This window comes from Candida metapsilosis (genome assembly GCF_017655625.1).
Source record: "Candida metapsilosis strain BP57 chromosome Unknown scaffold7, whole genome shotgun sequence".
Taxonomy (NCBI): Eukaryota; Fungi; Ascomycota; class Pichiomycetes; order Serinales; family Debaryomycetaceae; genus Lodderomyces; species Lodderomyces metapsilosis.
Genome location: NW_027138165.1, coordinates 1315352 through 1337287, shown reverse-complemented (window position 1 = coordinate 1337287; position 21936 = coordinate 1315352). Strand labels below are relative to the sequence as shown.

The 21936-nt window shown below is 37.8% G+C and overlaps 8 protein-coding genes across 8 annotated transcripts; 4 read left to right on the top strand and 4 right to left on the bottom strand. All coding sequences in view use genetic code 12, as the record gives it.

Moving 5' to 3' along the window:
- Window positions 1-4400: 4400 nt before the first annotated feature.
- I9W82_005162 (catalase) lies at window positions 4401-6122 on the top strand (the record flags this gene model as incomplete). The annotated part of the gene is made up of 2 exons (XM_067694309.1): window positions 4401-5854; window positions 5966-6122. The coding sequence occupies 2 exons, from the start codon at window positions 4401-4403 to the stop codon at window positions 6120-6122; spliced, it is 1611 nt and encodes a 536-aa protein (XP_067546642.1).
- Window positions 6123-6483: 361 nt separating this feature from the next.
- Window positions 6484-7266, bottom strand: I9W82_005161 (phosphatase PAP2 family protein; the record flags this gene model as incomplete). The annotated part of the gene is made up of 1 exon (XM_067694308.1): window positions 6484-7266. One exon carries the CDS (start codon window positions 7264-7266, stop codon window positions 6484-6486), a length of 783 nt encoding a protein of 260 aa, XP_067546641.1.
- Window positions 7267-8147: 881 nt separating this feature from the next.
- I9W82_005160 (uncharacterized protein) lies at window positions 8148-8783 on the top strand (the record flags this gene model as incomplete). Its single annotated transcript, XM_067694307.1, has 1 exon — window positions 8148-8783. One exon carries the CDS (start codon window positions 8148-8150, stop codon window positions 8781-8783), a length of 636 nt encoding a protein of 211 aa, XP_067546640.1.
- Window positions 8784-10864: 2081 nt separating this feature from the next.
- Window positions 10865-12082, top strand: I9W82_005159 (uncharacterized protein; the record flags this gene model as incomplete). The annotated part of the gene is made up of 1 exon (XM_067694305.1): window positions 10865-12082. The coding sequence occupies one exon, from the start codon at window positions 10865-10867 to the stop codon at window positions 12080-12082; it is 1218 nt and encodes a 405-aa protein (XP_067546639.1).
- A 609-nt stretch (window positions 12083-12691) lies between these two features.
- Window positions 12692-13837, top strand: I9W82_005158 (uncharacterized protein; the record flags this gene model as incomplete). The annotated part of the gene is made up of 1 exon (XM_067694304.1): window positions 12692-13837. The coding sequence occupies one exon, from the start codon at window positions 12692-12694 to the stop codon at window positions 13835-13837; it is 1146 nt and encodes a 381-aa protein (XP_067546638.1).
- A 29-nt stretch (window positions 13838-13866) lies between these two features.
- Window positions 13867-15600, bottom strand: I9W82_005157 (mRNA splicing protein; the record flags this gene model as incomplete). The annotated part of the gene is made up of 1 exon (XM_067694303.1): window positions 13867-15600. The coding sequence occupies one exon, from the start codon at window positions 15598-15600 to the stop codon at window positions 13867-13869; it is 1734 nt and encodes a 577-aa protein (XP_067546637.1).
- A 307-nt stretch (window positions 15601-15907) lies between these two features.
- PSP1 (Psp1p) lies at window positions 15908-18091 on the bottom strand (the record flags this gene model as incomplete). The annotated part of the gene is made up of 1 exon (XM_067694302.1): window positions 15908-18091. One exon carries the CDS (start codon window positions 18089-18091, stop codon window positions 15908-15910), a length of 2184 nt encoding a protein of 727 aa, XP_067546636.1.
- Window positions 18092-21274: 3183 nt separating this feature from the next.
- On the bottom strand, window positions 21275-21682 carry SMT3 (SUMO family protein; the record flags this gene model as incomplete). The annotated part of the gene is made up of 1 exon (XM_067694301.1): window positions 21275-21682. The coding sequence occupies one exon, from the start codon at window positions 21680-21682 to the stop codon at window positions 21275-21277; it is 408 nt and encodes a 135-aa protein (XP_067546635.1).
- Between the last annotated feature and the right edge of the window lie 254 nt (window positions 21683-21936).

Here is a 21936-nt window from a genome sequence, read left to right as displayed (position 1 = left end):
AAAAGAACCTCAAGTGTTTAGTTTCACCTTGGATTTAGTCACTTTCTTCGAATCTGTAAATTGGAGGGAATGCACAGCTACGACAACAAACAATCAAATGTGCGTTGTATTGATTCTATTTTTTTCTTGAGATCCAATAATCGACCCATAAATTAAAGGTACGTTACACTGCAAAAGATTTGTATCTAATTACGAGTCTACCAGATACAAACACTTTGGTTTACACAAATTACTTCAGCAAATTCCTAAAGATCTACAACCATCTCGTAAATTGGTAATCAATTGACTGCAATAGGTTGGTACCCTTACGTCTTGCAACATTTTAAAAAAGGTTATTTGCTCTAAAGGTCACACGACAAGAAAAAAAAAAGAGGGAAAGATACATTTTAAGTTGAAAATATCAATGCAGAAAAGGTATGCACAATATTGAATGTAATGTACTACTGTAATGGTTTTTGTCTTACGTGTTCCTTGTTTTGTTACACTATTGTTTATAACAGACACAAAAGCTTTTATTGACTGAGGTGAAAAAGAAAAAGAAATTTTCTCTCTCTTCTCCTTTGTTTCTCTTCCTTTTAACGGAAAAAAGATGTTCCAGGAATCGGAATTAAGTGATTGTTTTTGGCAACAATTATTTCCAGTCGTGTAGTTTTGCCTATAATATGAAATTAAAAGCCCACCCTCGAAACAATGTGAGCTCTATTTGTAAGCAAAAGAACAATGTCTTAAAAAAAAAAAATTATTAGACTCCCTCATCACGGGACGATGTTGTAGTATATTCTTGGCATTTGGAGCCTTGCAGCCATGGACCAAATACACCTTACCTATTAGCGCTTGCTTCCTTTTCATCAGCGCAGAAAATGCTTGGGGAATTTCATGTACGACGAACAGCTGCATGAGAAGTCTCAAAAACTGCAAGCGAGTGTGTAGGCTTTTCGGTGCATCTCCCTCTTTGAAACGGCTTATTCTATGCATTGATCACTTCTATCCAATCATTGAATTACCAGTTTAAGTTAATTCTCGTGTGACTTCTATCTTTTCCTTAGCATATGATGTCATTTGTGCTTTAAAATGTGCAAGTCACAAAAATAGGACTTTTTTTTTGCTCGCATTCGTATAACCGCGGTGCTTATCTTTCTCGGAAAAAAATTAGAATAATTTGTCTTGGCAAAGAAAGCGGAAGAGAAATAGCGGAAACCGGATCTACGAAATTTGGAGGAGGGGGGATGGTCTTAGGAGTGTACTCACACAAATTTAGCGAGTAGAGAGATCTGTATCAATTTTAAGTAGCTCATACGGGTTTTAGGAGTTTGCGGAGGGAAAGAATACCTCACAAAGCATTGTATTCATGTATGTACGGACGTCTATACAGCTTCTGCTATGCCAAGGAAATTTATCACAATATAAATAGAAGCATGTAAACAAACAAAAGTTAGTCGACAAGGTCCATTGAACCAATCCTTTTCTTCAATGTTCAAAATACATTATTAGGTGTGTAGTTGGGACTTCTGGAATCACCTGCACTGATCTCACTCGTACTATTCAATTAAACTACTAGACTCTTTCGTTGTGTAAGTTTCATATATACATTTCCACCAAGTTGGTTGTAGAAATTGCAATTGAGATACAATGACACTTTAAAGCATGGTAACGTGGCAGACCGAGATCTGATAAACTTAAGAAGTAGCAAATAGATATAAGCTTCTACTTGCCTAGAGGAAAGCTAATCTTACAATGGTCAATACACAAAGTTTAATAATTTCAGATAGATTCAAAGTCTCTAACAAATTTTTCCCAAAGTCCCTACAACATAATCAAATTAACACCATAATTTAGACATGTGCCCACCCACCGATGAAGATATCATTGTAAATAAAGGAGTCTTCTTTGTTTGCAAACTGGTAACCTTTCCGCCTGTTTCACATCAAATTGTATTAATATTCTTCTTTGATGAAAACCAACGGAAAAGCCATACCCAAGAAAACCCTCATGTGCGAAGACACAAACAATGCTCACAATAATAGATGAATACACCAAATATGCATTCGACTTTCCCTTTTGAAATGTACATGAGAGATGTAGGCGTATTAGAAGTAAATCGTAGTCAAAAGCGATACAATCAAATACTTCACGACACCGTACATGTCTAACAAGTGAGGCGTTCAATCAAGCTTCATTATTTTCAAGAATGGACTCAAAATATCAACCGATAAATAGCCAATGGAGTAAGCGGTTCTGTCAACTCATTTCCTTCCTCCTTGATATACCAAAGAAAGGAAACAAAGTATCCCCTGATACAATTCCATCAAAATACAACTTTTCTTTTGATAAAATCGTCCAATCAGCAGACCTGGCCAGTCAACAAAACACATAATTGAATTGAATTGGATGTTCAATCACTTCGAATTGACATCTTAATTCATCCCCAGACTATTCGTGATCCGAGACTTACAAGTAATAAAACCTTTGAATCTGGAACAACGAAATCGTCTGCTGTTTACCACAGCGCGGACTAAACTGGACCCACAATTGTGTCGGTGACTATCTTTACCTAAATTGTGATAGAAAAGGTACAAAGCTCTGACGCTAAAAGTTCACCAAAAAGATAAATTGACCCAGAACGGCTATTCACCCCACTAGGGTTGGTAAAGAATCCATGCAAGGGGTGCGGCAATTGCACTTTTCAGTTCTGTTACTGGGTCAGACAAACATTAAAACCATTAACTTCATTGAAAGTTTACACAATATTATAAAACACACTTTTTAAAGAATAAAGAAATTCGAAGGTCAATCTTTAGAATTTTTTTTTTTCGTTGTCATTGAAGGAACGCGTTGAAGGAATATTGGCAATGTCGCGACAAATACGAATTATATTTGCGACAACCTTCGTGAATAAAGGAAATGGGCAACAATTTCCTTATTCTCCTCTTCAAACCAGCATAACTAATGGTTATAGAGCAAGTCGTCTATCTGTATTAGCTTAGAGAATGGTGGAAGCAAGAACTCTGTCAATGTTTAATTTTCTCATAATTTGAGTGAAAAAAATGTTTCTACAATCAACCTTTACTATCTATACAGCTCTCTTCAATTACTTGGCCCTTGCGTAGATAAGACGAAAGTACACTTAATGTGACTATGTTGCGCTGACAAGTTTGAACGAAATGAAATGAGGAGATAGCTGTTTACCCACTTTACCAAATACAATCCATGTTTTCATCACCATAGAGATAACTCATATAGGTGTTTCAATTAAAGTAGCGAATGCCTTCTAGGAACAGCTTCAGCTACACTACACTCGTCTTGGACGAGCCACTGGAGCGGTCTTTGAATCGACGGAGTTTTTTAATTTTTTTTTGCAGCTGGTAGTGCTTTACACTTTTTTCAAGGATCAGCAGTTATCGGTAATTTCTAATGTAAATATTACACAAACATAGAAACTGTTTTACTCGAAACGGAGAAAAAAAAAAAAAATTAAATCACTTTGCACGTCACATGAAAATCCTTCAAACCACGAACGGTGATAAGGATGAAGGGGGTTCGAGAGAGGGGAAAGTTCAATTGAGTGGCGTCTGGTTGAGTATTGCCAATGGTGGTTTATACCTTCCTCTATTCCAGTTGCAACAGACCCATTGAAACCTCTACTATGTAAAGCCTTACCGTGAATGTGCGGTTACTTAAAACCAGCAAGTAGAAAAATACTACCGAGGTTAAATTAATTTTGTGTCCGCTGAAATTTTCCTACCGAAGAGGGAAAGAGAAAAAAGAAAAATTTAAAAACTGGGGTAAAAAAACAATAGAAAACACGCTCTTGGCCAATGAGAATCAAGGAAATAGTAATATAATTGTGCCACAGCCTTTAGGAGTCAAAATTGTTAGTATAGTAGTTACACGTGTGTGGAGTTTAACATACGTATTGCCATAGCGGAGTTCCATTATTATAATAGCAGTGCCACTATTTTCCCTGACTTTGTTAGTCTGTGCAATCTAGACCAACCATATTGCTTACAAAAGTCACCTACATATGTCTTAGAGACTCCTATGTAAAGTCTGGTTTAAATGTGGCATGATTATAATTTTTGTATGTGGTTTTGGTTACTAATACAGTGCAATGGTCTGGATCTTTTCTGTTGATTGATAATCAGAATGAATTTTTACTGCACAACGGGTAATAAAAAGTCACATTTTTATACAAAAGTACACGACTCTTCCTTTAATCCCCACTGAATTCTCTATTGTACACCTATGCATATTTCTCACTAATTCCCCTCTTGTGCTTGTCTCCTTATTTTTTTACTCTACTTATATAAATATCCCTTGAATTTTCCCACCAGTTGTAATTCATCTTATTCTGCTTACACTTTTTCTTACTTCAGATAAATTTAAATTCATATATTATCACAATGGCTCCAGTTTACACTAACTCACAAGGTAACCCAATTCCAGAACCATTTGCCACACAAAGGATCGGTAAACACGGTCCATTGTTGATGCAAGATGTCAACTTGATTGACAACTTGGCTCATTTCGACAGAGAAAGAATTCCAGAAAGAGTTGTCCACGCCAAAGGTTCCGGTGCTTATGGTGTTTTCGAAGTCACTGACGATATCACCGATATCTGTGCTGCTAAATTCTTGGACACTGTTGGTAAAAAGACCAAGATTTTCACTAGATTCTCCACTGTTGGTGGTGAATTAGGTTCAGCTGATTCCGCTAGAGACCCAAGAGGTTTTGCTACCAAGTTCTACACTGAAGAAGGTATTTTGGATTTGGTCTACAACAACACTCCAATTTTCTTCATCAGAGACCCATCCAAGTTCCCACACTTTATCCACACCCAAAAGAGAAACCCAGAAACTCACTTGAAGGATGCCAACATGTTCTGGGACTATTTGACTTCAAACCCAGAATCAGTCCACCAAGTCTGTATCTTGTTTAGTGACAGAGGTACTCCAGCTTCATACAGACACATGCACGGTTTTTCAGGACACACTTACAAATGGGCCAATGCTAAGGGTGAATGGCACTACGTGCAAGTCCACTTTTTGACTGACCAAGGTATCAAGAACTTGACTGTTGAAGAAGCTGGTGAATTGGCTGGTTCAAACCCAGATTTTGCTCAAGAAGATTTGTTCAAGAGTATTGCTGCTGGTAACTACCCATCATGGACTTGTTACATCCAAACCATGACTGAAGAACAAGCCAAGAAGGTTCCATTCTCAGTTTTTGACTTGACCAAGGTTTGGCCACACAAGGACTTCCCATTGAGAAGATTTGGTAAATTCACTTTGAACGAAAACCCAAAGAACTACTTTGCTGAAGTTGAGCAAGCTGCTTTCTCACCAGCCAACTCCGTTCCATCAATGCAACCATCTGCTGATCCAGTCTTGCAATCAAGATTGTTCTCATACACTGATACTCAAAGATACAGATTGGGTGCCAACTATGCACAAATCCCAGTCAACTGTCCATTGCACGGATCTGTTTACGCACCAAATGTTAGAGATGGTCCAATGAATGTTAACGGTAACTATGGTGCTCTTCCAAACTACTTGGCTTCCGACATTCCAGTTGAATTCAAGCAAAGCTCATTGCAAGAAGATCAAGAAGTTTGGGAAGGTGCTGCTACTCCATTCCACTGGAAAGCTACTTCATACGAATGGGAACAACCAGCTCAATTGTGGAAAGTTTTGGGTAGGACACCAGGTCAACAAGAACACTTGGCTCACAACATTGCTGTCCATGTTGCTGCTGCTAAGCACGAAATTCAAGACAGAGTTTTCAAATACTTTGGTGGTGTCAGCCCAGAATTGGAAGCTTTGATCAAGAAGGAAGTTTACCAATTGAGTCCTAGAAAGTAAGTGTAGTTAGTTTACATATGTAGATTAAGTATATATTATTTATGTTTAAGAAATTGTTAATGAAAAAAAAATCCCGTTTATTACATCTACTCAAACTATATCTAAAGCTTGGTTGTGTTACATGAAGGACATCCACAGCCTGAACCGCATTTGCACAAACTTCCACAACATTGTCCCTTGTTTGTAGATGAAGCTAAACTAGCAGAAGCACCTGTTGATCCTTTACTTGAAGAACTGTTTGACCCGCAACATGAATTTGATTGAGCACCACACATAATGAATTTATTGATTCAAGTGGAAAGAGATAATTTGGCAGTTACCGATATATATATATATTCTGGGGACGTTATCATCTGACGTGATTTTTTTTTTCTTTCCCTGATATGGCGCTTAGTTTTACTTAATTAGGCATGAATAAGTTTCGCTTCGTTATTTTCTTCTACGCGCTATCTTAGTATTGTTTTGTGGTCTGGCTTAATGTGGGGAATGACTATGGAAAGTAGAGAATGGTTGTCCAAAAGGGCCTTGCGGACTGGCGTTAAGATGATAGAGCTTAAGCTGAGCTAAAGCAAGCAACTCTTCACCTGATCTGAAATCAAACATCTATTATGAATTCTATATGATTTTAACTTGTCTCTTCTCTAGCCAACAGTGCTTTTGCCAATCTTCCAAAATACTTCCAATGGGTAAACCAAGCAAATACTATTCCCAATAAACTTCCAAACCCAATATCAAAGAAATGATGACGATAATCTTGTGTTCGACTGAAGGCAATGTAGGCTGCAAATAGTATAGGCAAAGCAGCCACTAGTAACAAGCCCATTCTATGCTTTTCTCTTTTCAATACTTGTAGCTGGCCAATGTACCATAATGACAAGTACAATAATCCACCAAATGCCATAGATGAATGTCCCAGTGGTGTTGATTTAAGTCCATCTGATAAATACATCTCCCCCAAGGGCGAAGTACACACACTGATATCAACCAAAGTGTCTACTGGCGTTTGAGGATCAGGTCCACAACGCTGAATGAAATCAGGTCTTGGGTTTCCAATCCAACATTTGAGAATATCAGTTAGCACTGAAACTGAAGACACACTAAACAATAGTCCAAGTAGTGAAAGCTGTATAAGATGTAACTTATCGACATTTGTTGGAGCAATAAATAATGAAGTGATGATTATAATGATTCCGGGGATTAGTGTTGAGTAAACGTACAATTGGTTATCAGTGACACGTTGAACTGTAGCAAATGGATGCATTAGCTTAGGATCATTGATGTAAAACTGACGATGAAATGGTTCCCAGTGTTCGACAACTTGGAAAAATATGAATATCAAGACTATAACGGTTATCCAGTCTGGAATATATGATTTGAACCTGGATGAAGTGAAGTAAAGTTGCAGCATTAGTGAAGGAAGTGTAGTTGGAGTTGCTCTGAAGTTGCTCTGTTACTGTTATATGTGCCCTGTTTTGAGTTGAACTATGTTCAGAAAGACCCGGTTGGTTGTGAAAATCGACTTGGAGATTTTTTTTGTTGTAGTTATTTTTGCGCTGGACACGTTTTCCACGCACAGAGTCCAATCCGAATCTAGATCCAAGAAATCTGAAAAATAAAGGGACCCGGAAGGATTACTGTATGGTGATGACTATGGCCGCCATAGAAGAGTACCGTCTCTGAAGCGGACGTTGTCAATAATGTAAGCACCGTTCAATGATATTACCAGATTAAGTAATAAAAGTTGCAGGATAGCGACGTTTTAGTTCAGCGGGGTAATAAAGATGCAGAGCATTTGTGGGCAATGCAACCTCAAAGAACCTCCTTTTGATGATTAGCGTTTAGTTCGGAACTTAAAGTTTGTGCGAAGACTTTTAAAGCCGATGGCGTTTAATGCAAATGGGCAAGAGTAGGCTTAACGCGAACAAGTGATGACAAAAGTAGACAAGGCTTTGTAAAGCAACGGCAGGAACCTTAACAGCGCCACATAAACAAGGCTAAGTTCGGTCCAGTCACGCACATTTTTGTTGTTGACCATTTTTCCAAACCTGGGAAAAGAAAAGCCTATGTGGGCGCACGCGCGCTATTTATCATGCACTCGTATAACATATAGAGAACAATAGAAATTTGAAATTTACCGTGACATCGGAGCTAAAAATACAAAGAAGCTTCCAAAGAATTTCCAAAAATAGCAACCACAAACAATAATGAGTGCAAAACTATAAAAGGATAATGAATTTCCCGTAAATCTGAAAAAGATAATAAACCTTACCAAACTAAATTTAATTCATTATGGCAGATATTCTTTCAGCAGTTGGCGGTATTGTATCCGCAGGTGTCGGTGTTGCAAACACAGTCACATCAAAAGCAGAGGGCCTTTTCGTTACGGTCACATCAGGTGCCGATGGCGCTTGGAGAACAGCAACTAGTGGTGTTGTGGTTGAGTTCAATTCACTTACTTCAAAGGGCGGCGAAGGATATCAAATTGTCACCTCAAACGCTGAGGGTGTTTATAGTACTATAACCCAGGGTGCTGTTTCCGAATTTTCGGCCGTTACAAGTGGTGGAGCTGCACGTGTTGATTCATTGACTGGTAGTGGTGGAAGTGGCTCCTCTGTTGAGACAAGCACTGCTTCTACTGGTGACGAGTCCAAGTCTACAGATGCATCAAAATCAGACGCTTCTTCCAAATCAGACTCTTCATCCAAATCGGATGCTTCTTCCAAATCAGACTCATCTAAAGGCTCATCTGATGCTTCTAAAACTTCAGGTTCGTCAGACAAATCAAGTAGTTCCAGCACCACCAAGAGTTCATCCTCATCTTCAAGTGCTGCTTCTAGTAACAACATTGATTCAGTGAAGCACTGGAAAAAGACATTGGTAGTGGGGGCTTTAGTTGGTGTTTCCTTCGTCGCTACTGTTTTGTAAAGTTAGAGTACGTAGTGTTTAATAAAGAACAAATTGTTTATAGAGTATTAGTAAAAATACTTTACTCAAGACATTCTTGGCCGATTTAAGGGTGTAAGAATAATTGCTGTACTGCGCTTATAATCTATTGTTCATACACTGGTGAGTCCATTACTCACACGTATTTGGTCCTCTATAATTTTAGAACAGTAAGTATCATGATCCAACTTCTAGGTGGGGTGGATAGGGGGTGTAAATGTATGTTTGTGGTCGAGGCATCTTTATAGGAAGCGGAACTCCGCCTTCTTTAAATTACACAAACGTCGCAGAATTCAACTATTACCGAAAATTATATATGTACTGCGTCTTAACAAAATGATTTTTCCTCTATGACAGCGAGTATCAGCTAGTATCACCAAAGAGGATCGAAACTACACTAAGGAATGTTGGTGGTGGCTTTCAATACATTGTAAGCTCTAGTGTGAAAAGACGGAGAGATGGTGCTTTATATTTACAATCGAGCAAATCTTGGGCGTTTATTGGACGTGTCGATACCAAAAGTGCGGGTTGACATCAGTTCACGTACATTCTTGTTTTTGTGTATCTAGAAGCACTTTTGAGAAATACCTTAATGAGGAAGACTTATGGTACCTTACCTATTTATATAGCACATTTCTTAGATGATTTGCTTTGTAGTAGAGCCTCAGAGTCCACTAAAACCACAGTGCTTTTTTTAAAAGCGCGGCGTTGAGTTATTCTAACTGGAGGAGAGATTATACACCCGAGCGGGATATCTTTGTTTGAGTTGTGTTTGGTTAAAGCAATAGAATTATACAACCAGGCAGTAGTTTGTATAGATGTACCCTGTAACGCATTCTTTAAATAGAGGATGCAAAAGGAGGGAAAAGAAACGACTCAATCTTTTTGCCAATCTTTTTTAGACTGCTCTTGTTACCTTATTTGGTCCAGGGTCCCTAGGAGTAAAGCCATAGTTGCGTGTTTAACTCACACGCCTATAGTGAAGCTATCATGCAGGTGTTTAAGCTTCTCCATTCGTATTGGTGAAAGGGTAAACTAGTGGCTTTCAGAGGAGCTTTTCCTGTGTACTAATGGATCATATCAACACTTTAACTCTGGATCTAATTTCGAAGCTTTGTGGAATTTGACAAAATCGACGCCTTAGCTGAACTATATTGTGTTATCCCCACTATACCAACTACTACCGTAGTGCTATTACATTACAAAAGTACAGATTGTGAAAAAAATCGTTTTTAGGGGGTGTAAAAAAACAAAAATACCACTCTTGTGTATTACACAAAACGCATATTCTTCACATTTTGAATTGCCAGAAGGTTAAAAAGTTAAAATAAATAAATAGCAATCGTGCTGTTCGACACTTCTACTCTTAAAAGGTGACAATTCTCGTTCAAGAGGTTGAAAGACAGTCGTTTGTCGGGCTCTATAACGCTTTCCTTTTGCAAAGGTACATCTTGTGTCTTGAGATTAGATTGGTTTATTATTTTTTTTGTCATCACTTGACTCTTGATAACTAGGTAGAATCAAAGGCTATCGACAAGGACTCCAGTTCATTACAATCGACGCGCTCGTAACTCAGGCTGAGTCGACGGTATATACACCAGCCATTTCATTCAAGGACGTCCCGGTTCATTTCTTAGAAGATTGCTCACCTCTTTGAGCTGGTTCGAAACTATAACATCCTCACAGCACTTTTGAGTTCTGAGGTGGGTCCAAAAAGGACGAGTCATCAACAAACAAGTACAAACCTGTCTTTCATATCATTGCATGCTGAACAAGATTGACCGGAATTCGCAACTACAAAGAAGACGCAAGAGTATCGTTTGACTAGCACACACCCGCCGCAACGATAAGGTATCTACAACCACTTAAAGTCGTTCACAAGACCAACTCCACAGTATCATCTACTACCTGGATATAAAGAACGTACTACTGTTGTTCACGTACGGAAATAACATCACATTGAACGAAAGCAGCAAAAAGCAAAAAAAAAAAAAATAAAAAAAGCAATTCGAGACTCAGTTTTTTCGATGTCATCGATTAGCTCCATCACATCGTCAGACCCCATGTCACTGCCAGCAAGGATACAAGTAGATATCAACACATTACAAGATGAGGAGAAGCCACAGCAAGTTGGTGGAGCCACCTTTAATATGTGGTACCTCAACTGGTCCGGTGGCGGTGGCATAAATTCGTCCGCCACCGATTCATTCACGCGATCAAAGTATCGAGTCAACATCAAACGAGATCAAGGGTATACAAGAGCAGGAGATGCATCTCCAGTATGTTTATTTTTCAGCAGGGGGTGCTGTTATATGGGATCCAACTGTAAATATCTCCATAACCTACCGAGCAAATCAAAGTTTCAAAGTCAAGCAAAAGATTGCTTTGGGAGAGACAAAACTGCAGAATACAATGATGATATGGATGGAGTTGGCTCTTTTAACCATACAAACAAGACCTTGTACATAGGAGGCATACAGATGAGGCCTAATATTGAAGACTTGGTGACCAAAAATTTCGAAGAATTTGGAGATATTGTTAAAGTCAAGGTGATTTATAACAAGAATTGTGCATTTGTCACTATGAAGACTGAATTTGATGCTCAGTTTGCTAAGGAAGCCATGAATAGACAATGTTTGATCAATCCAGAGACTAATACGAGTAAGAGCAAAGAGGTGCTACATGTACGATGGGCACATCAAGATCGAAATCCCGAAGCACAAAAACAGAATAAGCGAAAAATGGAGGAATTAGCAATGGATACAGTCAAAGAATTGTTGAGTAATGAGACATGCAAGCGAGTCAAGATGGGAGAGGATCGAGTAATTGATAAATCACCAGTTGAACTTGTTAAGGTGGAGCTTGATAATGGAAATGATGAGGATGAAGATGACGATGACGAACTGGATGATGAGGGTGAGGAAGACGATGTTGTGCCTGATATCAGGCCAAACGGAAATGGGAAACTACATCGAGGTAAGATGTTGATCAGAAATATAGAAACTAACGGCCATCTGAAATCTCATAAGAACAACCACACCAATGGTCATGCTCACAATGGTAACAGCCAGTTCCACAGAGGTAGTGGTGGATATGCCAGTACTACTGGAGGTGCTACTAGTGATGAAATAAGGCAAGATTTCTTTGAAAGACATGGACTAGTTAATCAATCAACTTTAAAAGATTTAGCAGAATTACGCAAAAAGATGAAATCATCTCGGAGTGAGCCGAATTTGGTTAATGTATTAGGAGACTATTCCAGCGATGAGGATGATGATTAGATTTGCATATAGAGTGATTAAACAACTTAGGGGGGCGCACACAAAAGTTTGTGCTTTCTTAAAACCTTAAAAGTTCTAGAACTCTTTCACCTTTGAAACATTCATTGCGTGATTTTTCATAACGATCGACCTCTTTAGCGCCAAATCCAGAAGTCAGCACTTCCATACGTTTCTCAGTCCTTTCATCACGCGGCTCTTTGATTTGCAACTCGTGATTCTTTTAGCACGTTGTACATTGTGCATCAAAAATAATTAAGTTTTAATCTCGCATGATCATACACACCACTTTTTATTTTCTTTTGTCTATACAGTCAGTAGTATAATTCCTTCTATTAAAAAGAGATATATTCATTCCATGTCACATTACAGCACAATAACCCCGCCTAATTTTCCTTCCGGAGTCTGCCGCCCCAAATTTTTTTTTCTTTTCCTCAGCTCCCTCCCCCCCTGAGTATGCGTCTGTTATTTGCTGTCACACACATTCAATGCACATAATTACAATGCCCTGTGGTATTTAAAGTTGATGAGTTCCTACTTTTTAGTAAACTTTTTCACTTTGAACACCAATTATCCCCTAATATTAAAAATTTTTTGAAAAGATTGTTCCAAATGACGAGTAATAGTACAGCTACTTACACTTCAATTGACTCCAAGCTTGACTCCAAGCTTGACTCAGGTCCATCAAAGCTGTCGCGTCCGGCATTGTTTTACCCCCTTGATGTGAATAATTTACACTTAGCCAATAGATTGGCTGTATCATCAATGTGCAGCTATGCAGCGGGGCCAGGTAACCAAATTGCAAATTTACATTTATCTCGTTACAAGTCCTTTTCAAACCAACATCCAGGATTAATTATGATTGAAGGAATGTGTGTGCATCCAAAGGGAAAATTGGATGAAAAAGAGTTGGGAATATGGAATGACGAACAAGCAGAAAAGTTGAAACAGGTTATTGATGAGATTCATAGGGATGGATGTGTTTGTTGTGTGCAGTTATCCCACGGTGGAAGAAAAGCCATTGGTGATTGTGAAAATGGAAATGGTTTTGAAGATGACGGTGTTGAAATCCTTGCCCCTTCAGCAATTGCATACGATAATCGACTGAAAGTGCCCAAGGCAATGTCAAGAAAAGACATTGATGAAGTTATTTCCAGTTTTTCACAAGCTGCCAAACGAGCTGTTGATATTAGTAAAGTTGATGCGGTGGAGATTTCATGTTGCAATGGTAACTTGTTACACCAATTTATGAGCAAAGCGACAAATTTGCGTCAAGATGAATACGGATGTCAAACCATCAAATCTAGGTGTAAACTCTTGTTGGATATAATTAATCAAGTACGCCACCAAATTGGTCCTCAAACTCCCATTTTTGTCAAATTATCAGCTTGTGATAACATCTTCAAGGATGAATCATTAGATGAGTTTTTAGAAATTGCAGATTTAATCGTTGCTACAGGTCAAGTTTCGTTAATTCATGTTACATCAGGAAAGATTACTCCCAATTCAAAGCCTCGTTATTCATTGAATCCAGATCCAAATGTGCCAGGTCATATTCCATTAGCATCAGTTTTGAAGAAACATATTGATGATGAATGTCTTGTTGGATGTAGTGGCGCTTTAGACATGAATGTGACAATGTTGAACAAATATGTCGAGGAAGGCTTAATTGATGTCGCATTTATTGGTCAAGGGTTTTTGGAAATGCCAGATTTAGTCAATCAATTTGCTGCTAAATTGAATTACAAGATTAAATAAAAAGGAAGTGTGGTATTAATTATATATCCCTATTCTTTGATTGTTGTCGAATTGTAACGATACAACCATTCAGGTACTTTTTTACCACCCTTGGTTAAAAACTTTTTCAACTCTAAGAAAATACCCTTGTCTTCATCATCAATGAATGACATACTAATACCAAACTGACCAGCACGACCAGTTCTTCCAATCCTGTGAATATATTCATCAAACTTTTTGGGCATTTGAAAATTGATAACAAGACTCACTTGTGGGATGTCTATACCTCTAGCTGCAACGTCTGTAGCCACTAATATCGATGGATCATGCAGTTTGAATTGTTCTAGTGCCAACTCTCGTTGATCTTGTGATTTAGACCCGTGAATGATTACATTCGGGAGCTGTTTAGACTCTAATTCCTCAGATAATGTATCAACAGTATGTTTAAAATTGGCAAATATGATTATCAAACCATCAGGATTGTTCCGTTTATGATTTTGAGCAACACGAATCAAGTTATTGAGCTTGGTTTGGTCAGTGGAAGTCCCTGGCAAATACTCAAACTTCTGATCAATATTATCCAAAGCCTCACCGGCTCCCCCAATTGTAACATAAACTGGATCACTCAAGTATGACTTGGTTAATTTTTCAATAGGTGGAGATATAGTTGCTGTGAACATTGAGTTGATGCGCAGCTGCAAGTGGAAAATCCGTCCATCAATGGTACGTTGTAGGGTATCTTGATTAGGTAAGTGAGCAATCAACTTATGTAAATCACGTTCAAATCCTAAATCAATCATTCGATCAGATTCATCCATGACCAAGTAGTAACATTTTTGTAAATTAATGATTTTCCTATCAATAGAATCTAATAATCGACCTGGAGTACCAACAATGATGTCAACTCCTCTAGTGTGCTGTTCAATTTCTTCAACCGTATCTTGATACTGATGTCCACCAATAATCGACACAACGTTGTACTTTAACCTCGAACACAACTTTTCCGCCTGTGCTGTAATTTGTAATGCCAATTCACGAGTAGGTGCCAAAATTAAAGCCAATGGTTCATTCTTAATTTTCTCATACTGCATAAAGTTTTCATCGATTTGAGACAAGTATTGGAAAATAGGTAACAAATAAGCAAGGGTTTTCCCACTACCAGTTTCTGCGACACCAACAACGTCTCGCTTTTGTAAGCTAATAGGAATACTGGCTCTTTGAATAGAAGTGGGAGTAGTATACCCCAACTCTTGTATACTTTGTAAAATAGGTTTTTCCAATTCACACTCTTGCCAATACCGAATTGCATGGGGGATATTCTTACTACCACGATAATTGATATTAAACTCTTCATTGAATATTCGCCAATCTCGTTCAGTCATCTGCAGTAGCTGTTTGGATGACCAATGCCCGCTAATCTCATCTTCTAATAATGGGTCCTTAGCATCTAGCCGCTCTTGCTCGTCTTCCTCGTCATCAAGGGAAGGTAGAATTCGCCTCGATGTCGATGTTGTATCTTCAGATTCATCCCAATCAAATTGAAACTTTCTTCGAGCCTGCTTCTTTGGAACTTGAGCATCATTTTGTCCCGTCACTGGCTCTAGCAGGTGTTGTGGTGACTTCTTCTTTGAATATCTCCATGATGACGTCGGCTTTTCCTTGGCTGTGGTTGCTTCCTCCTGAGAAGATTCGACTAGCTTTGACCTTTTCAGTTTCGGTATATAGGTAGGTTTTGCAAAATCATCTTTCAATAATTCGTCAATTGGAATGGGTCTCTTAGACATGGGAGGTTGTGTGGGTATTTGGTAGGAGACTCATTTGCGCATTGAATTTTTTCCTGTTGCGAATGCGTACTCTAAATAGAGTTGTTACCATTTAATGAAATGTCTATAACTGTACATTAAACCGTATATAAATTTTAGTATATGTTGTATATAAATCCTACTCTTGAAACCCAAACTGTATCTCTCAATCAAATTGATCCTGTCAACTTCCATATTATCACACACTTTTAAAATCATTAAAAAAAAATCAAACCTCCCACTCACACAATTGTCTCTAAATCTTTCTATTATCATCCTCCACTTCATTCTATTTCCCTGTATTGTTGTTGTTATTATTAAACCCATAAAATGGTCCTTTTATATCATTAGTCAAATGTCTTATCAAATTCAACACATTTATCAGATGGAAGTAATTTGGTGGAGGTAAAGTATCAAACTCTGTAATGGCAAATTTCAAAATCTGTTCATTGGTTAACTCATATTCTTTTGGTAAAAGATCTTGACGTTTGTCTGTAGATTCACCACTACCATTTGATTTTGATTTACCGGTCGATTCTTGCTTCCCTCCTTCCTCCATGATGATAAACAGTTCCGGTTGATTAAATGGTAAAACTGCACATAACCAAATCCTTGTTTTGTAAATTTTGAATAACTCTTTAATAAGTCCTCTAAAATCAATCCGCTTAAACCCAGCAAAGTAATAAAATATAAGCTTTTTGAAATCACATTGATATTCAACGTTAATCAATGTCAAATCAGAATCCAAACCCAACTCCTTAATTTTGTTGAAACAGGTAACAAATGCCTTCTTTTCTTCAAGAAACTTGCCACTAATTTTGTGAACTTCCTTTGGGGTGGCGAACCGCAACACTTGCTTTGTAGGTAATGTAATTATAAATTCATTATCTTCATTTGAATGTGAATTGATTATTGTAGATGCATTCATTGAAGTTGGATGCGTACCTCCATGTGCTTTACCCCCATAGCCTTCATGAATAGTTAAACTTTTTAAATGTTCCAATTTCTTGAGAAAATTGAATAAAACTGCAAAATTCAAATTAACCAATGGTTCAACAATCATTACCAAGTCTTTGCCTCTATCACCGTCAACTATAACCAAATCATCCTTTTGTAAGAAAATGTTGGAGTTGTTTGGATATGATAGTAAATCAAATTTCCCGTTCTTATTAATGACCAAGCATAATATCTTGTGATTGAATGTCAAATTGTTCAAATTTTTGATAAATGTGATTAGTTTGGTAATGATGGGATTACCTAGCAATGCATTCATTTTGGATAAAACCTCACTGGTAATTTGCTCATCTTGATAGTATCTCTTTGTTTTAGAGTACAATTCCTTCAATTCTGGTGATGCAACTATATACTGGTCTTTCAAGAGCAACCCATTTTCCAATGTGATGGGCTGACCAGGAGGAGCACCAGCAAAGGGAGTTTGTTGTGGCAAAGATCCTTGCTCAGATTGAGGCTGAGTACCACGAAACTGTGGTTGTGGTTGCTGCTGTGAAGGAAAAAACGAGTATCTTGATTGTTGCTGTTTTCCAGCCAGCGCCTGATTCCTTGAATTAAAATGCGAACGGTTAGCACCATGAGACTGTTGCTTCATTTGACTAGAAGTGGGACTACTACCATTGGTTGCTGAAAATGGAACAAAGGTATCTGCACTAATCACATCTATGGAAGCACTGCGCCCAGTTCCAGTTCCAGCAGCGGCACCTTCTCCCTCCTGTTGTTGTTGTTGAAAAGACTGACTTTGTTGTTGTTGTTGTTGTGGAGACAAAAACTGTTGTGCTGGGGCTGCATTGAATGGTGAGCTCCAAGGATAATCAACCAACTGACTGGGCCTTCTTGATTGAAATTCACTAAACTTCGACCCTGAATTCAAGTTGATCTCCCCAAAGGCATCTGCAAGGTTAAATCCATTCCCATTAAATTGATTATTCTTGGCTTGGAAATTGTTCATCATTGCATATGAAGATAACCCTCTGTTGCTGTGGCTATTATTGCTATTGCTGTTGTTAAAAAAATTGGACGATTGTGGACCAACTCGCGTTGCTTGCAGAGATGTTGTTGTTGGCGGCTGCGGCTGCGGCTGTTGGAAAAAATTGTTTCTCGTGAATGACTCTGCCGCATAACTTGGTCTTCTTGAGGAAATATTGGTTACTCCACCTTGTAATTCAATAGGTAAGTTGAAAGTGTCTCTAAATCCAGCTGAAGGTTGATTGAAATAGTATGCAGAAGAATCTCCTTCTTCATAATCATTCAAATTGGATAGCTTGTTGTACAATATGTCATTAAAATTGGATTGATGGAGAGGGTCTTCGTTGTTGGAAGTTGCTATTGGTGGTACATTGCTGTTGCTATTGCCATTGTCAAAGATCAGATTCTTTCGACTACCACCATTTGAACTACCATTGTAGTTTCTCCTGTTGGTTGAATTGCCATCATTTAAAAAATCCGGCAAATTCATCATTTCTTTTGTTGCTTTTGAGTGTTGGCTAGATTCGGCCTTGCTTTGATTAAAAAGTACTTGCTTGGTTGTGTCTGGTTTGAATCTTTTTTTTTTTTTTTTTTGTTTTTGGAATTTTTTTGTCTGACTGTTCTGCTGCTTTGTCGTATTCCTATCCTTTGCAAGATTTTTTGTTGCTTTATATAGAATAATGGTACCAGCAGTAGTTGCCGTATTAGATGTGCATGCGTATAACTCTATAAAACCTCTTTGATGAAAAGAACCTTGTAAATTTGGCTTTATTGTGCAGAAATAGGGATTGGGACTTTTTATGTATACGCGAGTGGCGTGTATAAGGTTGTGTCCCTTGAATTTTTGCGTGACTTGTATATATATACGAAAGATATTCTACAAAGAAAAAGGATTTGAAATAGACAAAGGGGTTACAACTAAGCATATAGACACATTATGTGATTAACATTTGCTATCAAGGATATAATATCATCAAAAAGGTCAGCATTTAAGCTTTGTGGAGAACTCAAACTGGTCATTTGGCGCCAAACAAATTCAGATACTCTTCTTCTGCAAGGAGTATACTTTTCAAGCCACAACCAGTCATAACGTACAGGCAAATAGTAGTCATTGAGGTTAGTAGCATTCAATTAGCTCAAATATCCTCTCCTTTGTTAACGGTAGTTAGATCCTTTTTTTTTTTTTTTTTTTTTATTCCAGCACGAGATCGCTTCCCCGCCATGTTTTGTTGTTCTCCGCTTTAAACTTTCAGCCCTTCCAGCCATTTTCTCGCCTGTTGCAACTAATCCCCACAACACCGCGTGGGAGCCAGAAGATTCATATGCGCTACCTCGTTGTATCACGTGAATATTTTCTTCATTATAGCGACCGTAGTGGGCGAATGACTCCTGCTCTCCGTCCGCTTCTAAAGAGTTTTCTCGGCATTAATGCAACATTTCAAAGAGTAACAGTTACACCGTGGCTTCCTTCTATTATGTTTCAACTTACATCGTAAATATCGTAAAACTCATTAAATTTCAAAAACATCTATATACTTTTATGTTCTTTGGTTCATTTAAGCGAACTCGTGTGTGACGCATTTGAGTCCATGCTACGGCGCCTAAATCCTTGGCCAGCTCTTGGAGGATAGTTCTGACCTTCGAAAGAAACAAGTTCCTCTTCGTATATTGGTTCGCAAGTACACCATTGGTCTCTTGAAGTGACATCCATTACTTGCAGTACGTGATCACCAGATCCTGTCCAGGACTTGTGTAAGCAGATTGGGCAAATTGCAGTTTGGCACATGTTATTTGTATTAGTAGCAGCTTTGAAGTAAATTGATTGATATGAATATGTAATGTATCGTAACTATTAGTACGTTTGATAATTGTATGTTTGTTGATATTGGTGTAAAAGAAAATTTGAATAACAACTTTTAGAAAATGTTGGGATTTTATGCTGTCTATTTATACATTTCGTGTTTAGCGTATATCATTTTTCCAAATTTCTTGTTTAAAATCATTCCATATCGGTAACTTTGTTTTTTTTTTACTATTGTAACACATTTTTTTTTTTAATTTTTGTGTTGCAGCATAATTTGACATCATTTTGTTGAGATTCCCCCGACGACAAAAAAAAAAGTCATGACGAGTCACCTCTCGATAATATATATAGTCAAGAGCCGATAGTCCCAATACTATCAAGTTGAATCTTTCATTTTTCACCACCTAATGCCTGTGCATAGGCATAAATATGAACCGTAAAAATGATCCGGAGATTAAAGTCCCAGTATTTTGTATATCTTTTTTTTTTTTTCATTTATTTTAAACTTTGCAGTCGACTCCCCGACGAGTCATCACAAGACAAAAAAAGATTCTTAGTTCGCTACACAAACACACCAAAAGTTCCCTTCACCCATTTTCCAAGCGCTGAACGCGAATTCTTCCGATTTGTCTCACTCAAAATAAAAAAGTACAACATCAAGAACAAAGATAATCAATGTGGGGTGGTCCGACGTTACATCATATCCAGCAGCTGGGCAAAGACGTGTTGTGACTTTTGACGTTGGTTGGAAATCACAAAAAAAAAATAAAGGAGTCAAATCTGACAATCACCCTAATTTCTCCTATCTTTGTTTATGTCCACGGTTAAATGACTACGCGTTGACTCTCACCCACCACTAAACAGAATTAATCTCCTTATGAAAATAGTCCGGGGTTGCTAAATTAAACTTGCATTGCATATGTTCTGAGCGATTAGAAAACATGAAATTGTAACCGATTTTAGCCACCATAGTGAAGAAAAGAAAAAAATTACAAAAATCATACCATTTATTTATGCTGCAGAAAGAAAGAAAAGGTATTCCAAATACAACCCCTTTGGATTTTAGTTTCACATTGCTAGTCTATGTGTTTTGGATGAGTGTGCATATATCGTATAGTACTCATATGGTAGACTCCTCTACTCCACTATATATCTTGTTCCTCGGTTAAATCAAAAGAGCAGTGCTCTTTGTCTTTTTCTTTTTCTTTTTCTTTTTTTTTTTTTTGGTTTCAGATTGTTGCGAAATCTTTTTATAAAATCAGATGTTTAATCTCTACTGTTCAATTATCAGAAAAATACGGAAATCTCAAGAAAGTCAGTACTAAATCCGTGTCACATTAAGTCCGAAATAGAGGTGATAAAATAGGACCCCACATATACCATGGAAATTTTAATGTAGGTCTCCTTAGATAACAAATATTATCAACACAGTAGTCAATGGTGCATGACATCGGCAATAAGATTGGAATTAGGCACACATAATATGTCATAAACTTCCCTAAAGGCGAAAAGCCGATCAATCATGACATGTCGTGTCAGTTCATCATTGAAAAAGTTCACGACACTGCACGTGTACAAACGGAGCTCTTTTTAAATTTCATCCGAACTGATCTTTGCCAAGTGAAGAAAGTTTTACTTCGTGAAGCAAGTCTTACAATTATTACTTTAACAGTTTAATGATATACACGCGTTCAAACATACACACCTAGGTAAAGAAGAAAAACAAAGGATTCGCTATAATGCATATCCAACTTCATCTTTCATCACCAACGACCACCACATCTCATCTTGGTATCCCAAAACAGTATTGAATCCAGTAGTCAGTGACGAAATTCTTTCACCTCATCCCCAATTCTCCACTTCTTCACTCTTTTAGAAACTACAGCCACCAAGTTGAGCATGATGGGCTTCAATAACATCATTGTCTTCCATATCCAACTCTTCAGGAGTTTGAGTAGCATTAACCCTATTACCATCGAAAAAGAATCGTATAGAGTCCTCTGATTTACTTTGCTTTTCACAATAGGCATGCATTATTTTCTTCATTGGTGTTGCTCGTTTCACTTTGAACCAAATTTCACCACCGTTACCATCAACCACCTTCAAATTGATACGGTTTTTGCTATCCTCAAACTTCTCTTCTTTTGGAAGATCTGAATTTCCTTCACCTCCGGCTCCAGCACCGTTGTTTTCAGTTGGAGGTGAGACAATAGCTGGAGTGGCTGACTCACGGGTATCCTGGTTGTTATTTGTGATGTTCTGTTGTTCGTGATCCGACATGATTTGTAATGTATTTGTAGAAAGCAATTACGTATTTCTTGTGAATCCCGTTTGTTGTTGTTGTTTCTGGAAACTCAAAGAAGAGAAAAAAAAAATTAATTTCTTTTTGTTGTGTTTTCCTTTGTCGCATTTGCCATCGAGAAAATGCGACACCTACACACAGGTCATTACGTGCTTCAGATCATTTTAAGGTTACTATACGGAAGGAACCTGAAATGGTAGCATAGAGGAGATAATTGTAAGTAGTATACAGG